At 42.6% G+C, this 17,419-nt stretch overlaps 1 protein-coding gene across 3 annotated transcripts in view; it reads left to right on the plus strand.

Moving 5' to 3' along the window:
* The first annotated feature begins 54 nt into the window (after positions 1–54).
* The window catches only part of WDR7 (WD repeat domain 7), a 110,947-nt gene continuing 93,582 nt past the window's right edge, over positions 55–17,419 (plus strand). Inside the window, exons 1-8 of one of the 3 annotated variants that reach the window (XM_052670023.1) lie at positions 55–270; positions 9,858–10,029; positions 11,080–11,186; positions 12,782–12,860; positions 13,149–13,323; positions 14,629–14,705; positions 16,560–16,679; positions 16,853–16,998. In XM_052670023.1, coding sequence (XP_052525983.1) covers positions 9,871–10,029; positions 11,080–11,186; positions 12,782–12,860; positions 13,149–13,323; positions 14,629–14,705; positions 16,560–16,679; positions 16,853–16,998 — 863 coding nt within the window. In that variant the 5' untranslated portion in view covers positions 55–270; positions 9,858–9,870. Of the gene's footprint in view, positions 271–536; positions 640–9,857; positions 10,030–11,079; positions 11,187–12,781; positions 12,861–13,148; positions 13,324–14,628; positions 14,706–16,559; positions 16,680–16,852; positions 16,999–17,419 lie in introns of those variants that run through there. The other 2 variants (XM_052670026.1, XM_052670025.1) reach the window with 2 other exon arrangements.

A 17,419-nucleotide genomic window follows, 5' to 3' on the forward strand; every position in this document is an offset into this window, starting at 1 on the left:
AAAAATGGCACGACGGAAACCAGGCGGCCATCTTTGTAAGGGGCACGCCGGAAGCGATGCCACCATCTTTGTAAGGGGTACGACGGAAGCGAGGCGGCCATCCTTGTAAGGGGCACGTGTGAAGGGAGGCGGCCATCTTTGTAAGGGGCACGCCTGAGGTGAAGCCCGGTCCCCCGCGGCCCCGAGGAGGACGAGGCGGCCGCGGCCTTTGCCGTACAGCTTAGCACCCGCAGGAGGCCGGCGGCGTTGATATGATATAACACGATTCAGGTACGTTTGCCGTCCCGGTCTTTGTCGCCTCTGATCCCGCCGCTGGGTCCCGTAGAGGTGCCCGCAGTTCTGCTCTCCTGTCAGGAGAGGTCCGTCCCGTCGATGCGCACACTGATGAGGCAGAACCGCCTTTCACAGAGGATTCAGGCCGAACGCGGCGCCTTCCGTGCCTGCCGCAGCCCTCCGTCTGCGCCGCGCTGTCACGCTCCGCCGCTCGTCTCTATGGCGACGCCGCTGCCTTTGCGTGCCGTCAGTCGCGGCGGCCGGGGGGCGGCTTTACGACACTGGGCGCCGCGGCGGCCGGCCTCATCAGCTGCTCGAGGGAGCGCGGCGCCCGGGGGCTCCTCTGCAGAGCCGCGGCGGGGACAGGTGAGCGCTCGCGAGTCGGCGGCCTCCTCCCAGCCGCGGCGCGCCGTCCATCAGCCCCCCGGTGCGCCATGTTGTACGGGGGTGGCGGCGAGCCCCACCGGCCCCCGAGGATCGTTCTCGCGGTGCGGGCGGAGCGCCACGGCGCGGAGTGGCGGTGTGTGAGGGAGGGCGGGGGGCGGTGTGTGTGGGGGCGGTGTGTATGTGGGGGGGGGGGAGAGGCGGCTGCACCCTCGGTGCCGCATATTCACGGCGCTTCGTGGCATCCCGAGGCTGTTTCCCTTTTTTTGTGCCGGCCCCGATGCCACTGGTAAATAGGGGTACGGGTTGGAGTTCGCTTTGCAGCTCATGGGGTGACAGTGCTGAACGCGGTTGTGACAGCTGGGATCTGGAAAAACCTGTGTGGGTTCCCCGTGTCGCCCAGCGAGGTGCCAGGGCAGCCTGCTTCTGAGGCGTCTGCTAGCTCTGCTGCAGGATCTGGATGGAGCCAGAGAGCCATTACAGCTGAAACAGCTTTCTGACACCATCACAGAATCACCACGGTTGGAAAAGACCTACAAGACCATCCAGTCACAGATGCATAATGCTAATCACAGAATCATAGGGGATGGAAGGGACCTCCGAGAGATTCTGGAGTCCAGCCCCCCTGCCAAAGCAGGTTCCCTACACCAGGTTGCACAAATAGGTGTCCAGGTGGGTCTTGAACATCTCCAGAGAAGGAGACTCCACGACCTCCCTGGGCAGCCTGTTCCAGTGCTCTGTCACCTCACTGTAAAGAAGTTCTTTCACCCATTTGTGTGGAATTTCTGGCCGTTTCCTGTTGTCCTGTCTCCACATACTGCTGAAAACAGTCTGGGCTCGCCGTTCTATCCCCCTCACCTTAGATATTTATAGACCTGGATCAGGTCCCCTCTCTGCCTTCTTTTCTCAAGGTTAAACAGACCCAGTTCACTTAGCCTTTCTTCACAGGGGAGATGCTCCAGTCCAACCATCCACCTATCACCAATAGTACTGACTGAGCCATATCCCTCAACACAAAATCCAAACGTTCCTTGAACACCTCCAGGGTCGATGGCTCCAGCACCTCCCTGGGCAGCCCATCCCACTGCTGGACCACTCTTTCAGAGAAGCAGTATTTCCTAACGTCTGGCCTGAATCTCCCATGGCACAGCTTAAAGCCACTCCCTCTGGTCCTATCACCAGTTACACGAGAGAAGAGGCTGACCCCCAGCTCACTACAACCTCCCTTCAGATAGTTATAGAGAGCAATAACGTCTCCCTTGATCCTCCTCTACACCAGCAGCATTCAGCAGTGCATCCCAGCTGACCATGTCCACTTCCTTTATCTGGTTTTGCATTCATCTGTATACCCATGAGGTGGATTTCTGTGGGATAGCCCACATTACCTTCCTGCTGTTAAGTGCTTTTGGGTTGATATTCTGCAATCCTGTGCTTGGCTGCGGAAAGCAGTAACTTGTTACTGGAATGCCACAGTTATTGGCACATTGTGAAGATTAGGAAGGAGTTTGTGTCTGAACTAATTGGATTTTTAATGTCTGTTTTGGAAGGCATGTTTTTGTACTGTTGCATTTGTTTTTGATTTTGATTGTGTTGGGAAGGTTTTGGACCATGTTCACAATACTTTTCTTTGTGTTACAGTAACACATCGTGGCCAAATCAAGTGCTGTGTAAAATATCCAAGGAGAGCTTTGTCACAGGGCTTGAAATACAGCTGTGCTGTGTGATGCCCAGTGCAGGTGAATGAGTGAGAAGAAATAGAGAATGCATGAGGGATAGAGGTTCTGCCTGCACACGGCTGTGGGAGAGCTCAGCAGATTACAGGGTGGATGAAGGAAGTCCAGGTGCCTGTACCTTTTTAATCCTTGATCAACGTAATAGTCTTGGAGCAAGCAGAGGTTAGTTCCCTCCTGCAGATATGCTTAATTCTGATGTAATGAGTGGGTTTATTGAGGTCAGTGTGAATATTCAGGGCAGTAAAATGAAGTGTGCTGTGTTTACTTTGAGCAGTCCTTGCACCTCTTGGCTGTGTTAGGATGCATTGGTTCTCCTTGATAGCTACTTGCTTTTGTTTTTGTCTTGAAATTGGTATGGTTAATTACCAAGACAAATGCACCTGGCATTTCAGCTCACCGTCTTCTGGCCTGTTTTGCATGCATGTTTGTCCACGTGCATGGTGATGGCAGATTTGCCTGGCTTTTTGCTAGGCTGGTTGCCTGACATTGCTGTCACCACAATGAATTTGTTTCATGCAGCATTGATTGCGTTCTTCACCTGTTTACTCATAACTCTCTCTTAGCGAAAAATGGCAATTCTGCTTTCTTAATAAAGACTTTTAGCACAGTGTTGCAATAATATTTTTTTCATTTGCAAAGCAGAAAGTTGAGCTTGGATAAAGTTTAAAGGTGCCCACCTGCAGTGGGCATCATACAGCACAGCTGTATTTCAACCCTGTGAGAAAGAGCAAAGTTATTGCTCTCTAAGTTTTGTATTCAGTGCTCATCTGATGCGACCCGAAATGAAAATGTTAGATGTGTTGGAGTTTAAGAACTGAGCACGTAGATCCTTTTCCAGTGTTTTGTATCATGCAAATGTGGCCCAAAATGTCGTTTAGTAGAAAAAAACCTACAAAAATAGCCATTCAAACCTCCAGCAGACAAACATGGATTTATTTGCTGAAGAAGTATTAGCTTTTTGGAAGTGTTCTCTGACTTTCCAGATAGCATGGATTTACAGAGAGGAGATTTCACCCATCAGTCTCGGCGTGGGAGGCAGAGGAGCAGAATTTGGCACAGCTCCCATAGCATCCTCATGGACAAGCTGCTGATACATGCTTAGGATGAGCGCATTGTAAACTGGTGGAGCATACAGCCTCAGAGGGTTGTGATGGACAGCTTGATGTTCTGCTGCAGGACAGTCATAGTGTTGCACCCCGAGGGCTGGTACTGAATCCTCTGGTGTTTAATATCATCAGAGGTGGCACAGGCGATGGACAGGGCAAGTCTACAGGTGGTACAGAATGAGGAGGGAGGCTCACAGAGGTGTGCTGCCTCAGCCTGGAGAGATGAGCCAAGAGGAGCCTTGTGAATTCAGCAGAGGGAAGTGCCAGGAAGTTTCTTCCTGACAGCAGTTAAGCATTTGGGTAGGTTGTGTATATGCAGGAGTGGACGTGATCCTGGGCAGCTGTATCTGGCCCAGATCTTGTTCAGCTTCATTGTGATCTGCTGCAGTGCCTTCCTTCCACCCCATCCGCTCTATGGTTCTGTTGGATTTGCAACAGGCTTGGAAGGCAGAAATACTTGGCATTTGATCCCTTTATGATGAGTTGAAATTCGGCATTTCGGAAGCCTCTAACAATTCCTGACGGGCATTCAGAAACAAGCAGAATGTTATTAACAGAGCAAACACTGCTGACCATTTGTGTTTAGTAACAGATTTGCTTATTCACCATCTACACAAAGAAAGGTGTGAATATCTAAATGTGTGTGTTCTGACAGTTGAACATTTGTGCAATTCTGGATACAGTATTTTGTTTTCTTCTCCCTGCTGTGTCAATCCTCTGCTTTCCCAGCTGCATGTATTAAATGGAAAAGGCCATTAGTAAAAAAATTGTAATCACCATTGGGTAATTCAAATGGAAGCCATGATGTAGAAGAAAGGAGCCTCTGCCATGGATACATGAGTGCATACGGGTTGCTTTAGGAGGGGTATTGCAGTGCTTAACTCATGACTTTAGGAGAGAAAGATTCTGTATGTGCAAAAAATGTTAGGCGTAAAAATTACTGTTTGTGTGAAAATATGAAATCCTTTTAGAAGGCTTCTCCTGATGTCATGGATGGCAGCCCTCTCTGTGCTTGGTGACAATCTGAGGAATAAGGTAATTTAAATTCTACTGAAAATGCAGAAAAAAATGCATTAATATGTGGTAAACATTGATAGGGAAGGGAATGGTTTATTGTTAATATTTCTGAACTGCTTTGTTTGAGCATAAGTTACATTTAGAAGCAGATGTTCATTTGGCAGACTTCAGTGGTTCATTTTGGAGCTGTTACAGACCGGGAGTGTACATGATAAAGAAATAGTCATTTCATAGATGTTTTTTTGACAGATTCTTTTAGCACCCGCATGTATCCTCAGATGCGCTGGGGACAGAACTGGTACCAGCTGGATGGCTGGGGAGCTGGTTTTATTGTCCCAACACAAGGCAGAGGTGAAAGCTCCTCACCAGCTGCTGGGCTTCCTACCAGGAGTCAGTTCGCTTTGGGTGCGTTTTTTGGTCCCACAAACTGTTATCAGAGAGCTGTCTCAGGGTCTTGATTTTGAGGAGGTTCAATGATATCTCTAGGCTGCGTCTCATGGCTGAAAGGTGTGGGAAAGCTTGAGGCACCTGCAAGTAAAGTGATCTTGCAGGAAGAGTTTGCGTACAAGCGGAGGAAGGTTTGTGGCTCCATCTTTGATTTCTTGCAGCAACCATTATCATAAAGCTCTCTGATCATACATCTGACCTTCATCTTCACTCCTATGCTCCTTGTAGGTCATGTCCCTGATTTTCTTGAGCAGTGCACTACTGTTAACTGCTAAAATCTTCTCTGCAACTGCTTTGCCTCTTCTTAAACAGGCTTTCATCTGAAGGCAGCATTTTATTTTCTGCTTGCCGTTTTGTTCCCTAAGTTAGCTGTGAACACTTTACCAGTGCTATACATGTGAAAGAAGTACTCGATGGTGTTGATGGTGTTGTGGTTTGGTGAAGGTGTTAAATGAATCTGCGATTCAGCATTTAAGCAATAAGTTGTACTTGAGAAAGCAGTTCAATAGCCTTGCTCAAGTAGGGTTTTTTTTTCCCAGATTATGGAATTTGCCTGAATACCAGCCTTCATAGTGCTGCGGAGAGTCACTGACTATTCCACCAAGTTAGTACGTTATTTTATTTTTTTTCATTACTCATGCAAGGGCACGTTAATATTGATATTCTTTCAAGTCCTATTATTAAATAAATACAGATTATTTATCTTCTGGGGTTTCTTTGGAGGGAGGGAGAGGGCAGGATGGGATGGGGGCTTTTATCTGGAAATCTAAAGTGTCATTTTCGCTTTACAAAGAACGCAGTTGAAGACGCTGAAGAAGAGGTTTGAGAGTCCAGAGACATGAGATGAAGTAACTTCCAAAGTCAGTATATGAGAGAGTGTTCTTGGATCCACATTACAGCTCCCATTGCAGGAAAAAGCAAATGAAAAATTTCAGATCTGGGGAATATTAGAGAAAATTGAGAGCCTCCCTTTGGTCAGGTCTTTTCAGTAAGGTCTTTTCCAGCCGTTCTGCGTCTGGGCATTCATTGTGACTTTGAGAGGGGTGGTTCGGAAGTGAAGTGCAGTAGCACCCTACAGATGGCTTTCTGTACTCACGTGGTAACGCAAGGTCGTTCTTTCTTTCTGTGTGGAGGAGGTCACCAAGGCGCCTGTGGAAGTGGTATGGAAAGCCTCAGCCACCTCTGTGATGACAGGACTTCTAAGGAGGAAGAGCTCAGTTTGATGTCTGCAGTTCATTGTCCAGTTAAAATTTCCAGTCCCTATTTCTGCAAAAATTCTAGAGGGGTACAGATAAATAGAACACAGGGTTTCCTCTGCAGTGGTTCACCGCGTGCTTTTTGACCATTTGTCAATAGGTACTGTGTTTATTTGTTACTGGAGTTGTCATCATTGATGTAAAAAAAAAATTCTATATTGATTGTTTCCAGACATTAAGTGACTTTTGGTTTTTACTGGGAATGTATTTGATGCTCGGTGGCAGTAGAGAACTGTTCTTTGCAGTCTGAATTCCGCGCCAGTTGAGATGAGTTTGTGGTACTTCCTGAAAATGAAGTTTTTAATGAAGGCTTTGCGATGCCATACTAAAAAACTGGAAGGCAAGAGGTAGCTTTTCTTTCTGCTCTCTCTCTCCCCCAGGGGTTGGTATGAGAAGTTCTAAGAACTGTCTCTCTTTTATATAAAAGTTTTGGAATGTGAATATTTGTAAGCCTTTACATAGGATTTCTCTGTTCACGTTTGCAGTGCTTCCTCACTTTGGTCTGCATGGAAGGTACAAGATATATTAGATTACTTATATGTGCTAATACTTGTGACTGCTGTAATATCCTCGTGAAAATTCAGTATTTTAAGTATATTTATAACGTTGGTTTGTGTTTGTTTGTTTGTTTTAATAGCAATAGGTAAAGCATCAGGCTTACTGCAGAATTTGGTGAAACAACTGCGTACCCTGGTAGGCGAGCTCCTTTATTATCCCAGCATGCAGTTGTTCTCGTCGCTGAGACGATCACAGAGATGACTTATGGAAATGTTCTGATGCATTCCCTGATCTATGAGCAATAGGAAATGAAAAGCATGGGAAGAGACTTCATGTTGCTTATCAACATTTTTATTCCCAGAATTTTTCAGCTCTAAAATTATTGATGGATTGTCTTGTTATCAACTGAAAGTTATTTTGTAGGTTAAACTGGAGGTCAAATGTTTATATATATATAAAAAATAGTAACACAGAAAGAAAAAAACAAACCCCAAACACCAACCAAAGCAAAAAAGCACCTAGGTATAGTGTGTGCCAACAAGCTGCATCAGGGATACTGCAGTGCAGTGTGGCTCCCAGCCATGAAGGGCGGCTGTACAGGCAGGATGCTGTGGGACTGACTTTGGCAATTCCGTATTTCCAGCCCACAGCTACTGAGCCCCAGTAGTTGGCTGAAGTAAAATTGGTGCAGAATATTGTGCCTTCATTGTGTTTTAAATACTTCATCTTAACAGAAATTTCTCAGCTCGCCTTTCCCAGTGTGTCGTCTGTTTTATTTCATTACAAAATGTGGTAAATAGTTGACTTTGTATTTCTGTGATGCATCTTTGTACTGCGTCTGGACAATCTTCATTTTAGGATCTCATTCAATTCTTTTTATCATCTTTATATCTGTAAATCGAGTACCTTTAGGCCAGAGGTTTTGTAATTCCTCAGCTGACGGGTACACTGCCTTTATTAAGGTTGCTGCATCCTTTATGCCTTCTGAAAAATATTTTGCAGTTCTGTGTTCTGATCATCCAGACACGGAACAATTGATCCAGCATTGTGTAACAGCACTGCATTTACAGCCATGTGTTACAAACACTCGTCTCAGGGTGGTGTGTCAGAACAGAGTGCGTGCTTGGTTGTTGGTCTGTATTTGTATTCATTTACTAAGCAATATTGCTCAATTTTTAATAACTGTGGTCCCATTGGGTGCAAAAAAAGATTTGGGCATAAAATGACACTTTGTAGTGACTGCTGTTACTGTTCTCATCCTTTGAATTTACTGAAAAACCATTCTGCATCCCAGACTTCTCAGAAGCATGAGGCTTAGTGCATCCGGCTTGCCTGTGTCCTCTGTTCCAAGACTCAGGCCAGTTTTCAGTTGTCACTGCAGTCTGTAACACCAAGCTGTGTTATTCAGCTGTTTGCTGCTTCCCTTCCCCCCTTTTTCTGTATTTATTAACATGTTCCATTGCTGCTGCCACAGGGACTGTTTGCACTAGAAATGGAGTCAGTGTTTGTCCAAATTACTCTAAAACTATGTGCTTGAAGAGATTTCAGTGTAATGTTTATACAGATGAGAGATAGCATTAATTTGTTTTGAGCTCCCTGTAGCATGGCAGAAAAAAGCTTTTGAAATAGAAGGTAAAAAAGTGCTGTCTGCATTAAAAAGAAGGATAGGGGTTGCTGTCGAGGATGAGCACATTTGAGGATATTTCTTCTGCTGCTGCTTATTTTTCCATTGTAATCAATCAGAATTGCTTTCTCCGTATTCTAAATGACTGTAGAAAGATTTGTTTGTCTGCGAGCACACACCTGTACTACAAGATCATGCTAGTGGGATGAGTGCATATATATTAATATAAAGGCAGGAAAGTGTGCTGAGGTATTCCTTCAGTGAATTCTTCTACCGTATTTATACTTCTCTACATGGGAAATTCTGCTGGGAAATAGTGGGAATAGCTGGGAAATGGGATATACTGATTTGAACTATGCAAAGTTCTGAACAGAAACCTCTGTTAGGAAACACTAGGAGCATTTCCTCCATTCGTTTAGCACACTGATTTTCCCATTCATTTCTCAGTAACTTTCTGTAGCTCAAAGTTCTTCTGCAGGGTAGTTGAGCAACTGCTACAGCACTATGTGAATTCTCAGTAAGAGATGAAGAAAACTTTGGTCGTATCTGATGTAAGTGTTCTGCTTGCTGGCTATGTGCTCTGTTTTTCCATTTATTCTTAACAAGTACTGCTAAGTGGAAGAGTTCTTGTGTCTGAACATTGAAGTGTTTGGTAAACTCAGGGTATTGCTAACAAAAACAGGCTTGGTTTGGTGTTCAAATCTCCTGCTGATCTCAGAACTGGTTTTTTATTGGCCTTGCTGTTGCTCAGATCCCCGGGTTGTGTGCTGCAGCTTTCCCCAGCTCACATTTCCCCTTCCTGCTCCCTATTCGTGGCTGGACTGCAGCTCTGGGCATCTGTGGGGACAGCTGACGTGGCTGGCAATGAATGGGATGGGTCCAGAAAAGAATTAAAAATGCAATTTTTATTTTGTAACAGCTGCAGCAAGGGACAACAGAAATAGATCAGTTCCTCCTCTTTCAGTCTCAGACTTTCAATCAGTTCTTGTTTAGGATCCAGCTTCAGAGGGCTGGCAGTGGTGGAGGATTGAGAAGTGCTTTGCCCTTGCTGTATTTCCTTTTTCTAGCTTTTGTTAGTTCTAAACGTTGATAGTTCTAGCAGTGACTCTTGTCTCACAACTGAGTCACTTGTTGCACGTTCCAGTTCCTTTTCCCTCACTGCCTGCCCCTCTTAAGAAGCTTTTCTCACAGATTTCCCTCCGAGGAAGGCTGTAGAAGTACACCTTCAGCCACCAGTGCTGCAGATGAGGGCTTAGACACCAGAGACTGAAAGGTTCAGAGTTGTGTAAATATGTTATTTGGTGCATCTGTGAGGATGAAAATCTTCCTCACTGAGAGATGATTGTATACTGTGTTTTAATTGAGGAGCGGCATGTTGTAGTGACTGTTTCTTTAGGATAAAGTGTTCATAAAGTCACTTCAGACTCATCTTTTACTGCCTCGTGAGATAGGAGGGTGTCAGCTGAAGAGCAGGCATATCCATCGAGACCTAATTAATTAGTATTGCTGAAATTGACAGGTGTGAAAGCAGGATGGCTGGGAACAGCCTCGTGTTGCCCATTGTCCTGTGGGGCCAGAGGGCTCCCACCCACTGCATATCAACCCTGCTGCTCATGGATGACGCGTCGATGATCGTCACTGGCTGCCACGATGGCCAGATATGTCTCTGGGACATTGCTCCAGATTTAGAGGTAAGATGCTTGAGTGCAGATGGTGCCTAAGGTGTTTATCCTCGTTACCAGAGTGATTTTACTGTTCAGTATGGCGGCATCCCCTCTGGTCATTTTGTACTCGTTCATCTGTCCTTTCTTCATCACTTCACATGATGGGACTTGGATGTCACGCCATCCACTTCCGGTAGAAAATATTTCGCAATAGAAAGAGAAGAGTTTGCTCTTGAATTCTGTTACTGCTCCTTCAGTAATTTATCTTAAATAATTATTTCCTCTTTTTCTGAAGCTCTTCTAAGCTGTTTTCAATGCAGCTGCTTTGTAAAAACCAGAGATTGGAGGACTGTGTCTAGAGAGTTTTTTAAGGTTATTACTTGATTAATCTGCTGATTTCCATGAAAACTGAAAGAGAAAAGAAATCTAGTAGCAAAGATGAAGATTGATTAATTATTTTAAGGAAATCTAGTAGCAAAGATGAAGATTGATTAATTATTTTAAATATAGATTTTTACATTACACATTACTGTACTGAATACCTAAAATTCTCAATATCCGAGTTATTCCCGTAAATTGTTTGTTTAGTATGTTTAAAAAATAAAGAAGGAGGGGCCAGTAGAAAATGACTATTACCTTCTAGAAAGGACAAATAAAAGTCACTTTTTCTTTTTTTTTAATCAATGAATGCAATGTATGTAGTTTATAAATAGATGTGTAGGGCTGTGAAATGTACTCGACTGGGGGAAACTTGCTGCAATATAACAGTTGTTTTGAGTTGGGTCAAATTCAATCTATCATTTAAAATCACTGTTAACAAGAGTATTATGCAAAGTAAATTTTTACACAGATTTGTATTATGTTATTGGGTAGAAATGTTTTTTTTTTTTTCATGCAACATAGCACATCCTGTGCAAATGCCTTCAAGGTTATATGTCCACAAGTGTGCTAATAAAATGTGCATGTATACGTATAGCCACATATTTATATAATGTATAAAACAGAAATCTGGAATATGCATATTCTAGTTAAGTAACGCTGTTATTTTTCTCTCACATTTTGTTTCCCTGATTCTAGATTAATCCCAGAGCTCTGCTGTTTGGTCACACAGCCTCAATCACTTGTTTATCAAAGGCCTCTGCTTCCAGTGAGAAGCAGTACATAGTGAGTGCGTCAGAGAGTGGGTGAGTTCTCTGAGCATTTATTAATATGCAGATCTGTTAAATAATGGAAGTTTCAAGTAGAGTAGAGATCAGGTTGCTTGCACCTATGTCTTCTCATTCCACAGTGCTTTTTACTTAGTCCACTATCTGTAGATATTCCAAACGATGGGACTTCTCCACTGCAGGTACTGAGTGTGGTCATAATTTGGGGTACACAGCGTGACTGAGTGCTAAGGGGTGGGAAGAGAAGCTGAGCATAACGATGGCTTCGGAGATAAGGGGAGCCCTGCTGAGACAGCACCCTGCTTTCCCTCATCGCTGCTCAAGGCCAGATAGCTACTTATCAGAGCTGGCCATGAGCCTGGGCAGCTGAACCCCATGTGGAGAGGGTGCAGTCACTGTGCCCTTGTATTCACTTTCCTACCCTGGCCAGCTGTGGGACAGCACATCTTAGATGTCAGCAAGAGGACCATAGTTCGTTACTCTGACTAAGTGACTCTGGGAGGGCAGAGGTTTCAGGTAGTTGAAGAAACTGCTCTTGTCAGCAGGAATCTGGAATAGCTTTCTAAGAAGAGAGATGAACATTTCAGTCAGAACAAATAGCCTTGGTTTGCTGACTTGCATTGAGTAAGATGGGGCTATGTTTCACCTCTGTTTCTTACTTTCTGCCTGCATAAGTGCAGTTGGAGAAGTATAGGTTAGTTACCTATGCAAAAAATGAAATCATTTCTTTTTATCCAGGGAATACGTTTAAACAATCTTTTAATCTGAACACTGTGAACGTAGCTTGTCAGAACTTAGAATTTCCACCTTGTAGTGATTTCAGTACTAAGTAGTTTTTTTGGGGGGGGGTTTAGGGCAAGAACAAAAAAGATTTCTTTGTGAAATGATACATCTGATACAAAGGGGAAAAGTCACTGACAGATTTTGTTCTGAATAAATTTAGGCATAAAATTTCAAAAGTCAAAATATAGGGGGAAAAATCTGTACATAGGGGTAAATGCTTTTTTTTAACTCTCTGAAGTCTGAATTAATTCCTAGAGGTAACTGTAATATTTTCTTATCAGGTAGGCCAGAAAAATACTCTCTGATACTCCTTTTTGTTAGTTGTTCTTTGATTTCAAGTTGGTCTTAGAATTGCTGGAGAGTTCCAGGTGATGCTTCCACCTGTCATCAGCTTGGAATCTCTGAAAACTTTCAGAGTTCACTGCTGTGTGATAAAGTTCTGGTTTTCTGTAATTATTTTTCTTCCTCACGAATGTGGAAAAGGCAAGCTAATCTTCAGATATCTGATGGGGTGCCATCAATGTACACAAATGACTTGAAATAACTGTGAGAGAAATTGGAAATCCTCACTTACATACTTGCATGTACTTAATATTGATGTTTTATGATGTAGTGTGGTATTTTATTCATTTCCTTTTGTCTTTGTAGAGAAGAACAGTCTGCACAGATTTGGGTAGCACTGGATGCTCAAGTAGATTTTGTGGTTTCTTTGTCTAAATGCAATTCATACAGTCAATAATAAGCATTTAATTTATTCCAATGTAAATTCTTAAATCCTTGGAAGACTGAAATACTTTGGATGTAGTTGTAATCTGTCTTTTGTATTTTAGGGAGATGTGTCTGTGGGATGTGAATGATGGCAGATGCATAGAGTTTACTAAGCTAGCCTGCACACACACTGGCATACAGGTTGGTATTTGTGTATGATTTGGTAATCCTATTCTGCATTGTATAGCATGGATAACTACAGCCGAGTTATTGAAACGGGAATGAGAACATTCACTCTATCAATAAGTACCCTGCGTTTGAAATAGGAAACAGCAGGTGGGAGCCTCTGCAAAAAGCTCCTTCATCGCTACACAGCAATTTTGGACTATGCAGCCACTAGGATGTATTTATGTAATAGTGATCTTGGTTAAAAATGAAATAGTGTCTTGCATGGAGTGTAACTTCTGTATTGTGTTAATGTCCACTTAGTTCTACCAGTTTATGGTTGGGACTCAGCGTGAAGGGAGACTGTTATGCCATGGACATTATCCAGAAATTCTTGTTGTGGATGCTACCAGCCTTGAAGTTCTTTATTCTCTGTTATCAAAGATATCTCCTGATTGGATCAGCTCCATGACTATCATTAAATCCAACAGAACACAAGGTAAAGTTTTTTGTTGCTTTTATTGTGGCTTTGGCTCTCTGCAAGGGAATACATTTGCTTCAGCTTTTCCAAGAGGCTGGGGAGGAGTCCAGAATGTTGCTTCTTGCTTTTTTCTGCCACGTGGGGGATGAAGGTGATCTTGGGCAGTACCAAGCCCTAACTTTCTGTAAAAGTAACAGATGAGTAGTTATTTCTATCTCTGAAAATACAGGAGGAGAAGACTTGATAACGTTGTGGGTATTCTTTCTGTTGCTGTTACATCAGATGAGAGTTTAAGCTCTGGCCAGATTTAAACGCTTTTTCATGAGCTGAGCATAAAATACAGCTAAATCAACTCAACAAATTGCTCACCTGGTAAATTGGTAAATTGATTCACATTCCTTAGGAGTTCCTGTGAAAGATGGGAAAAGTCTTAATTTTTTAATTTTTTTTTTTTTTAAATAAAAGCATGTTCTGCTAGAGTGAAGAGTGGTAACCTGTTTTCACTGAGAGTTGTGAGAGTTTACGAGAGCACTGTGATAGTAAGGGCCTGAAAACTGGCATGAGACTGGAGGAAGAGGTGCAAGCACTCCAAATGCTAAGGCTGTCATCTGCATAACCAATGTGATGTGTGGTGTACATTGAGATCATTTGGCACATAAGAAATTGTGATTTTTTACAAGATATGTACATGCCATGAGTATTTCTTTTGATCAGTAGCTTTATAAAAAAGCACTGGCATAACATTTGCAAAGCTATTATTGCAAAAAATATATTTAAAATCCTGGTGTGGGCAAGCTAAATCGCTGTCCCCACAACATCAAAGTGACTGGAATAACTGGAAGTGAATTCTGATTTTAACTGTTGTCTGGACTGATTTTACTTCTTGTTTTGTAATCATTTTTATATTTTGTAATCAAGGCCTTGCCCCTTGGCTTGATGGAATTTTGCTCTACGCTTGACTTGCTTGGTAGAAACAGGAATTTCTAGAAGATTTGGCACTGGATGTGAATTTGGAGTGTGTGGTTTTCTGCCCTTCTCCTCATCACCCTCTTTGTATTTTGAGCCCTAGATAATCATTAAGAGTGCTTGCTTCTCTGTCATGAGACTTGCAGTGATTCAGTGCTTTCACGTTTGTGTGCATGTGCTTCTAGCATGCTGTTTTGCAAAGTAATTTCTTGATTCTGAAGCAAACGTTTCAAGATGGTTTTGATAAATTCCAGTGTTGAAGTATTGTCAGATGTGTTTGTACTCAGATATACACAGTGTGTAACACAACGAAGACCTTCTTGTACTTACCAGCTTATTTTTTGTTTTTTTCTCCAGAGGACACTGTTGTAGCAGTTTCAGTGACTGGCATCCTCAAAGTATGGATAATAACATCTGAAGTTAATCGCATGCAGGTAAGCAAAGGCTTTTGTATTACTGGTATGCCCCAGAAGTCTCACAGGACACTTACTGTTGGCTGTTGATAACCAGAATTTTTTTCTGGGACTCTGTTCTGATGAAGATGTGAGATGTGAAGGTGTCTGAAAGACTTACTGACCAGAGAGCATAATACTTCCCAGTATTCATTATTAGTTATCCACAGCTCAGTCTTACTGGTAATTTCTGCTTTCCTATGTACCGATCAGTAAAACTCTTAAAGGAGATTTAACAAGCTTTTCTTGCGAATGATCTATTAAGAGAAACAAATCGAAGACATAGATTATTATACTTGTTTAGCAACTATGAACAAAATAACATTATAAATAACACGTAAACAAAACTAGTTCCATTTTTATGTTTCAGGAGTGTTTATATCAGAAAAGCAACCAAGTCTGAGTTAAGTTGGAAGACCAGTGTAATGGAATTACTCGCTTATAGTCCTGTCAGAGGATGACAAAGACATTATTAGTATTTTTTGTTTTAAAATTTTGAGATTGATGAAGCCATTTGCTATCGAGGCACTTCTGAAAACACCTGTCATGCAACTGATCACGGTTTAGCTAATATCACATTTAACAGTTATATTAAGAAATTAAAAGAGTAAGCAGTGAAGAGTATATGAGTAAAAAACGCAAAGACTTAAGTAACAGGTGTTGACCACAACATAGGCCATTTGGAATAGTGAGAACCTTGAAAGAAAGAGCTGAGCTGAATCTGCTTAGTTTCAGCTGGCTGCTGAGAAGCCAGGTAATTCATCAAGGGCGATCACACTAAGCACAGCTTATCACATTAGCACAGCTAATCTGTCCAGCTGAGGAGTTCACTAGGTTTAAGTCACAAAGGAGAATGCTGCATGCTCTTGCAGATCTAAGAAAAATAGAAGGCTTGGTTTCTCCTTAGAAGTCTGCCATCTGGCATCTAATGAAACTGCCTAGTCCCTTTTCCATCACGTTTTCTGTCATGTTCTAAGTTCATTTTTAGCTAAGAAAAAATCAGCTGGGTGTCATCTTGTTATCTGATTGCCATATGCATGTTTTCCTGTGAAAAGACTGCCAGTTTCAGGGGCTGGTTACTGTCACACTGTCAGAGTATTTCAGTGGTTTGTCCTGTAGGACAAGATGTTTTTTCCTCATTTTTGTAAGATGGGGAAATACAATTTCAGGAAGATAGTGTTATGGCAGAGAGATCTGTAGCAGAGTAAGGAACTGTAATCTGGGACTTTTGAGCACCTGTTTCTGTTTTAACTGCATGGCTGTCCTAATCGTCTCTGCCTCTGGTCTTGTTTTTTTTCTTGTTGTTTCGTTAATGGAAGCCTGCACACTTCTGGTTGATTCAGTCAAGCGTTTATAACCAGCCTGGTAAGAGTGCTCAAACATACACCAGGTGGCATGATTCTGTGGCTGGAGCTGCACAGACTCAAGAGAACAGGAGGACATGGCCAGACTTGGCAGGTGGGGAGTGGCAGCAGTGTCCCACCTTCCTGCAAGGTGTCCCATTTCTCATCACTTCCTTACTCCTGCTCCTGTGTATGTGCTACTCGCATCTGCAGGCTTGACTTTTTCATCACAGAGCTAAGATTTGAGATAGGTTTTAGCAATAGGAGTATCAAAATGAAGCCTAAGTACTTGTTTCAGTTAGGATTCACAGAAACGTTGACCAGCTCATAATTTGAGCAAGATTGAAACCATCGGTAAATGCCTTTTTTGAAGTTGTTAGGACAGTAAGTAATAGCTTGGTTTAGTTGCCTTTTATTTAAAAATGTGTGCCGTTAATGTTACTTTTTAATTGTTTTTTTTGTTGGTTTTGTTTTGTTTGTTTTGTTTTTTTAGGACACAACACCCGTATTTGAAGAGGAGTCAAAACCTATTTATTGTCAAAACTGTCAAAGCATTTCTTTCTGTGCATTTACCCAGCGGTCGTTGTTGGTGGTGTGCTCTAAATACTGGAGGGTAAGCTATCTTATTCTCACTGCAGTAGCTGATGTAATTAAATTGCCAGTAAGACACTCAGAGCAAGTTGTTCTCAGCCCTTTTAGGTTGTCTCTGTTGAAACCAAAATTCATTGCCACATGGACATTTTAATCTGTGATTAGCTGGTGATAGACTTTTCTGTTTCTTCTCAGGTTTTTGATGCTGGAGATTATTCCCTTTTATGCTCGGTCCCTAGTGAGAACGAACAGACCTGGACTGGTGGTGACTTTGTGTCAGCTGATAAAGTGATCGTGTGGACAGAAGATGGTCAAAGCTTCATATATAAATTACCAGCCAGGTACTCAACAGTGAACACTGCTTTTTTTGTTTTTAGATGAGCACGTGGGAAATTTTGAATAAACTCTGTGTATCTTTGGCTTGTATTATATTACAAGATCATGTGGAAGTTATGGGAACTGTTATTTCATGAGCAAACCTGAAAGTGTGCGTCCTGTAGATATGTCACATCAAAGCAAGGATCTGTGAATGAGGTTGTTTCAGCCAGGCTTGTCCCACTGTTTTCTAGCGTTTTGATAACTCTTTCACTTCTTTATGGTAGCTGTTGGAGAATGTGTGATGGCAAGGAGCGTGTTTTGCATTTTAACAAATCAAAATATCATTTAAATATTTCCTTAAGCAGTGATTACAGCAGTGGTCTGTAATGTATTGTTTTGACAATTGAAAAATATAACATTTTAGGGCTTGGACATTGTTTTTGC

The sequence above is a fragment of the Tympanuchus pallidicinctus genome, unplaced genomic scaffold, assembly GCF_026119805.1.
Source record: "Tympanuchus pallidicinctus isolate F22 unplaced genomic scaffold, pur_lepc_1.0 scaffold9, whole genome shotgun sequence".
Taxonomy (NCBI): Eukaryota; Metazoa; Chordata; class Aves; order Galliformes; family Phasianidae; genus Tympanuchus; species Tympanuchus pallidicinctus.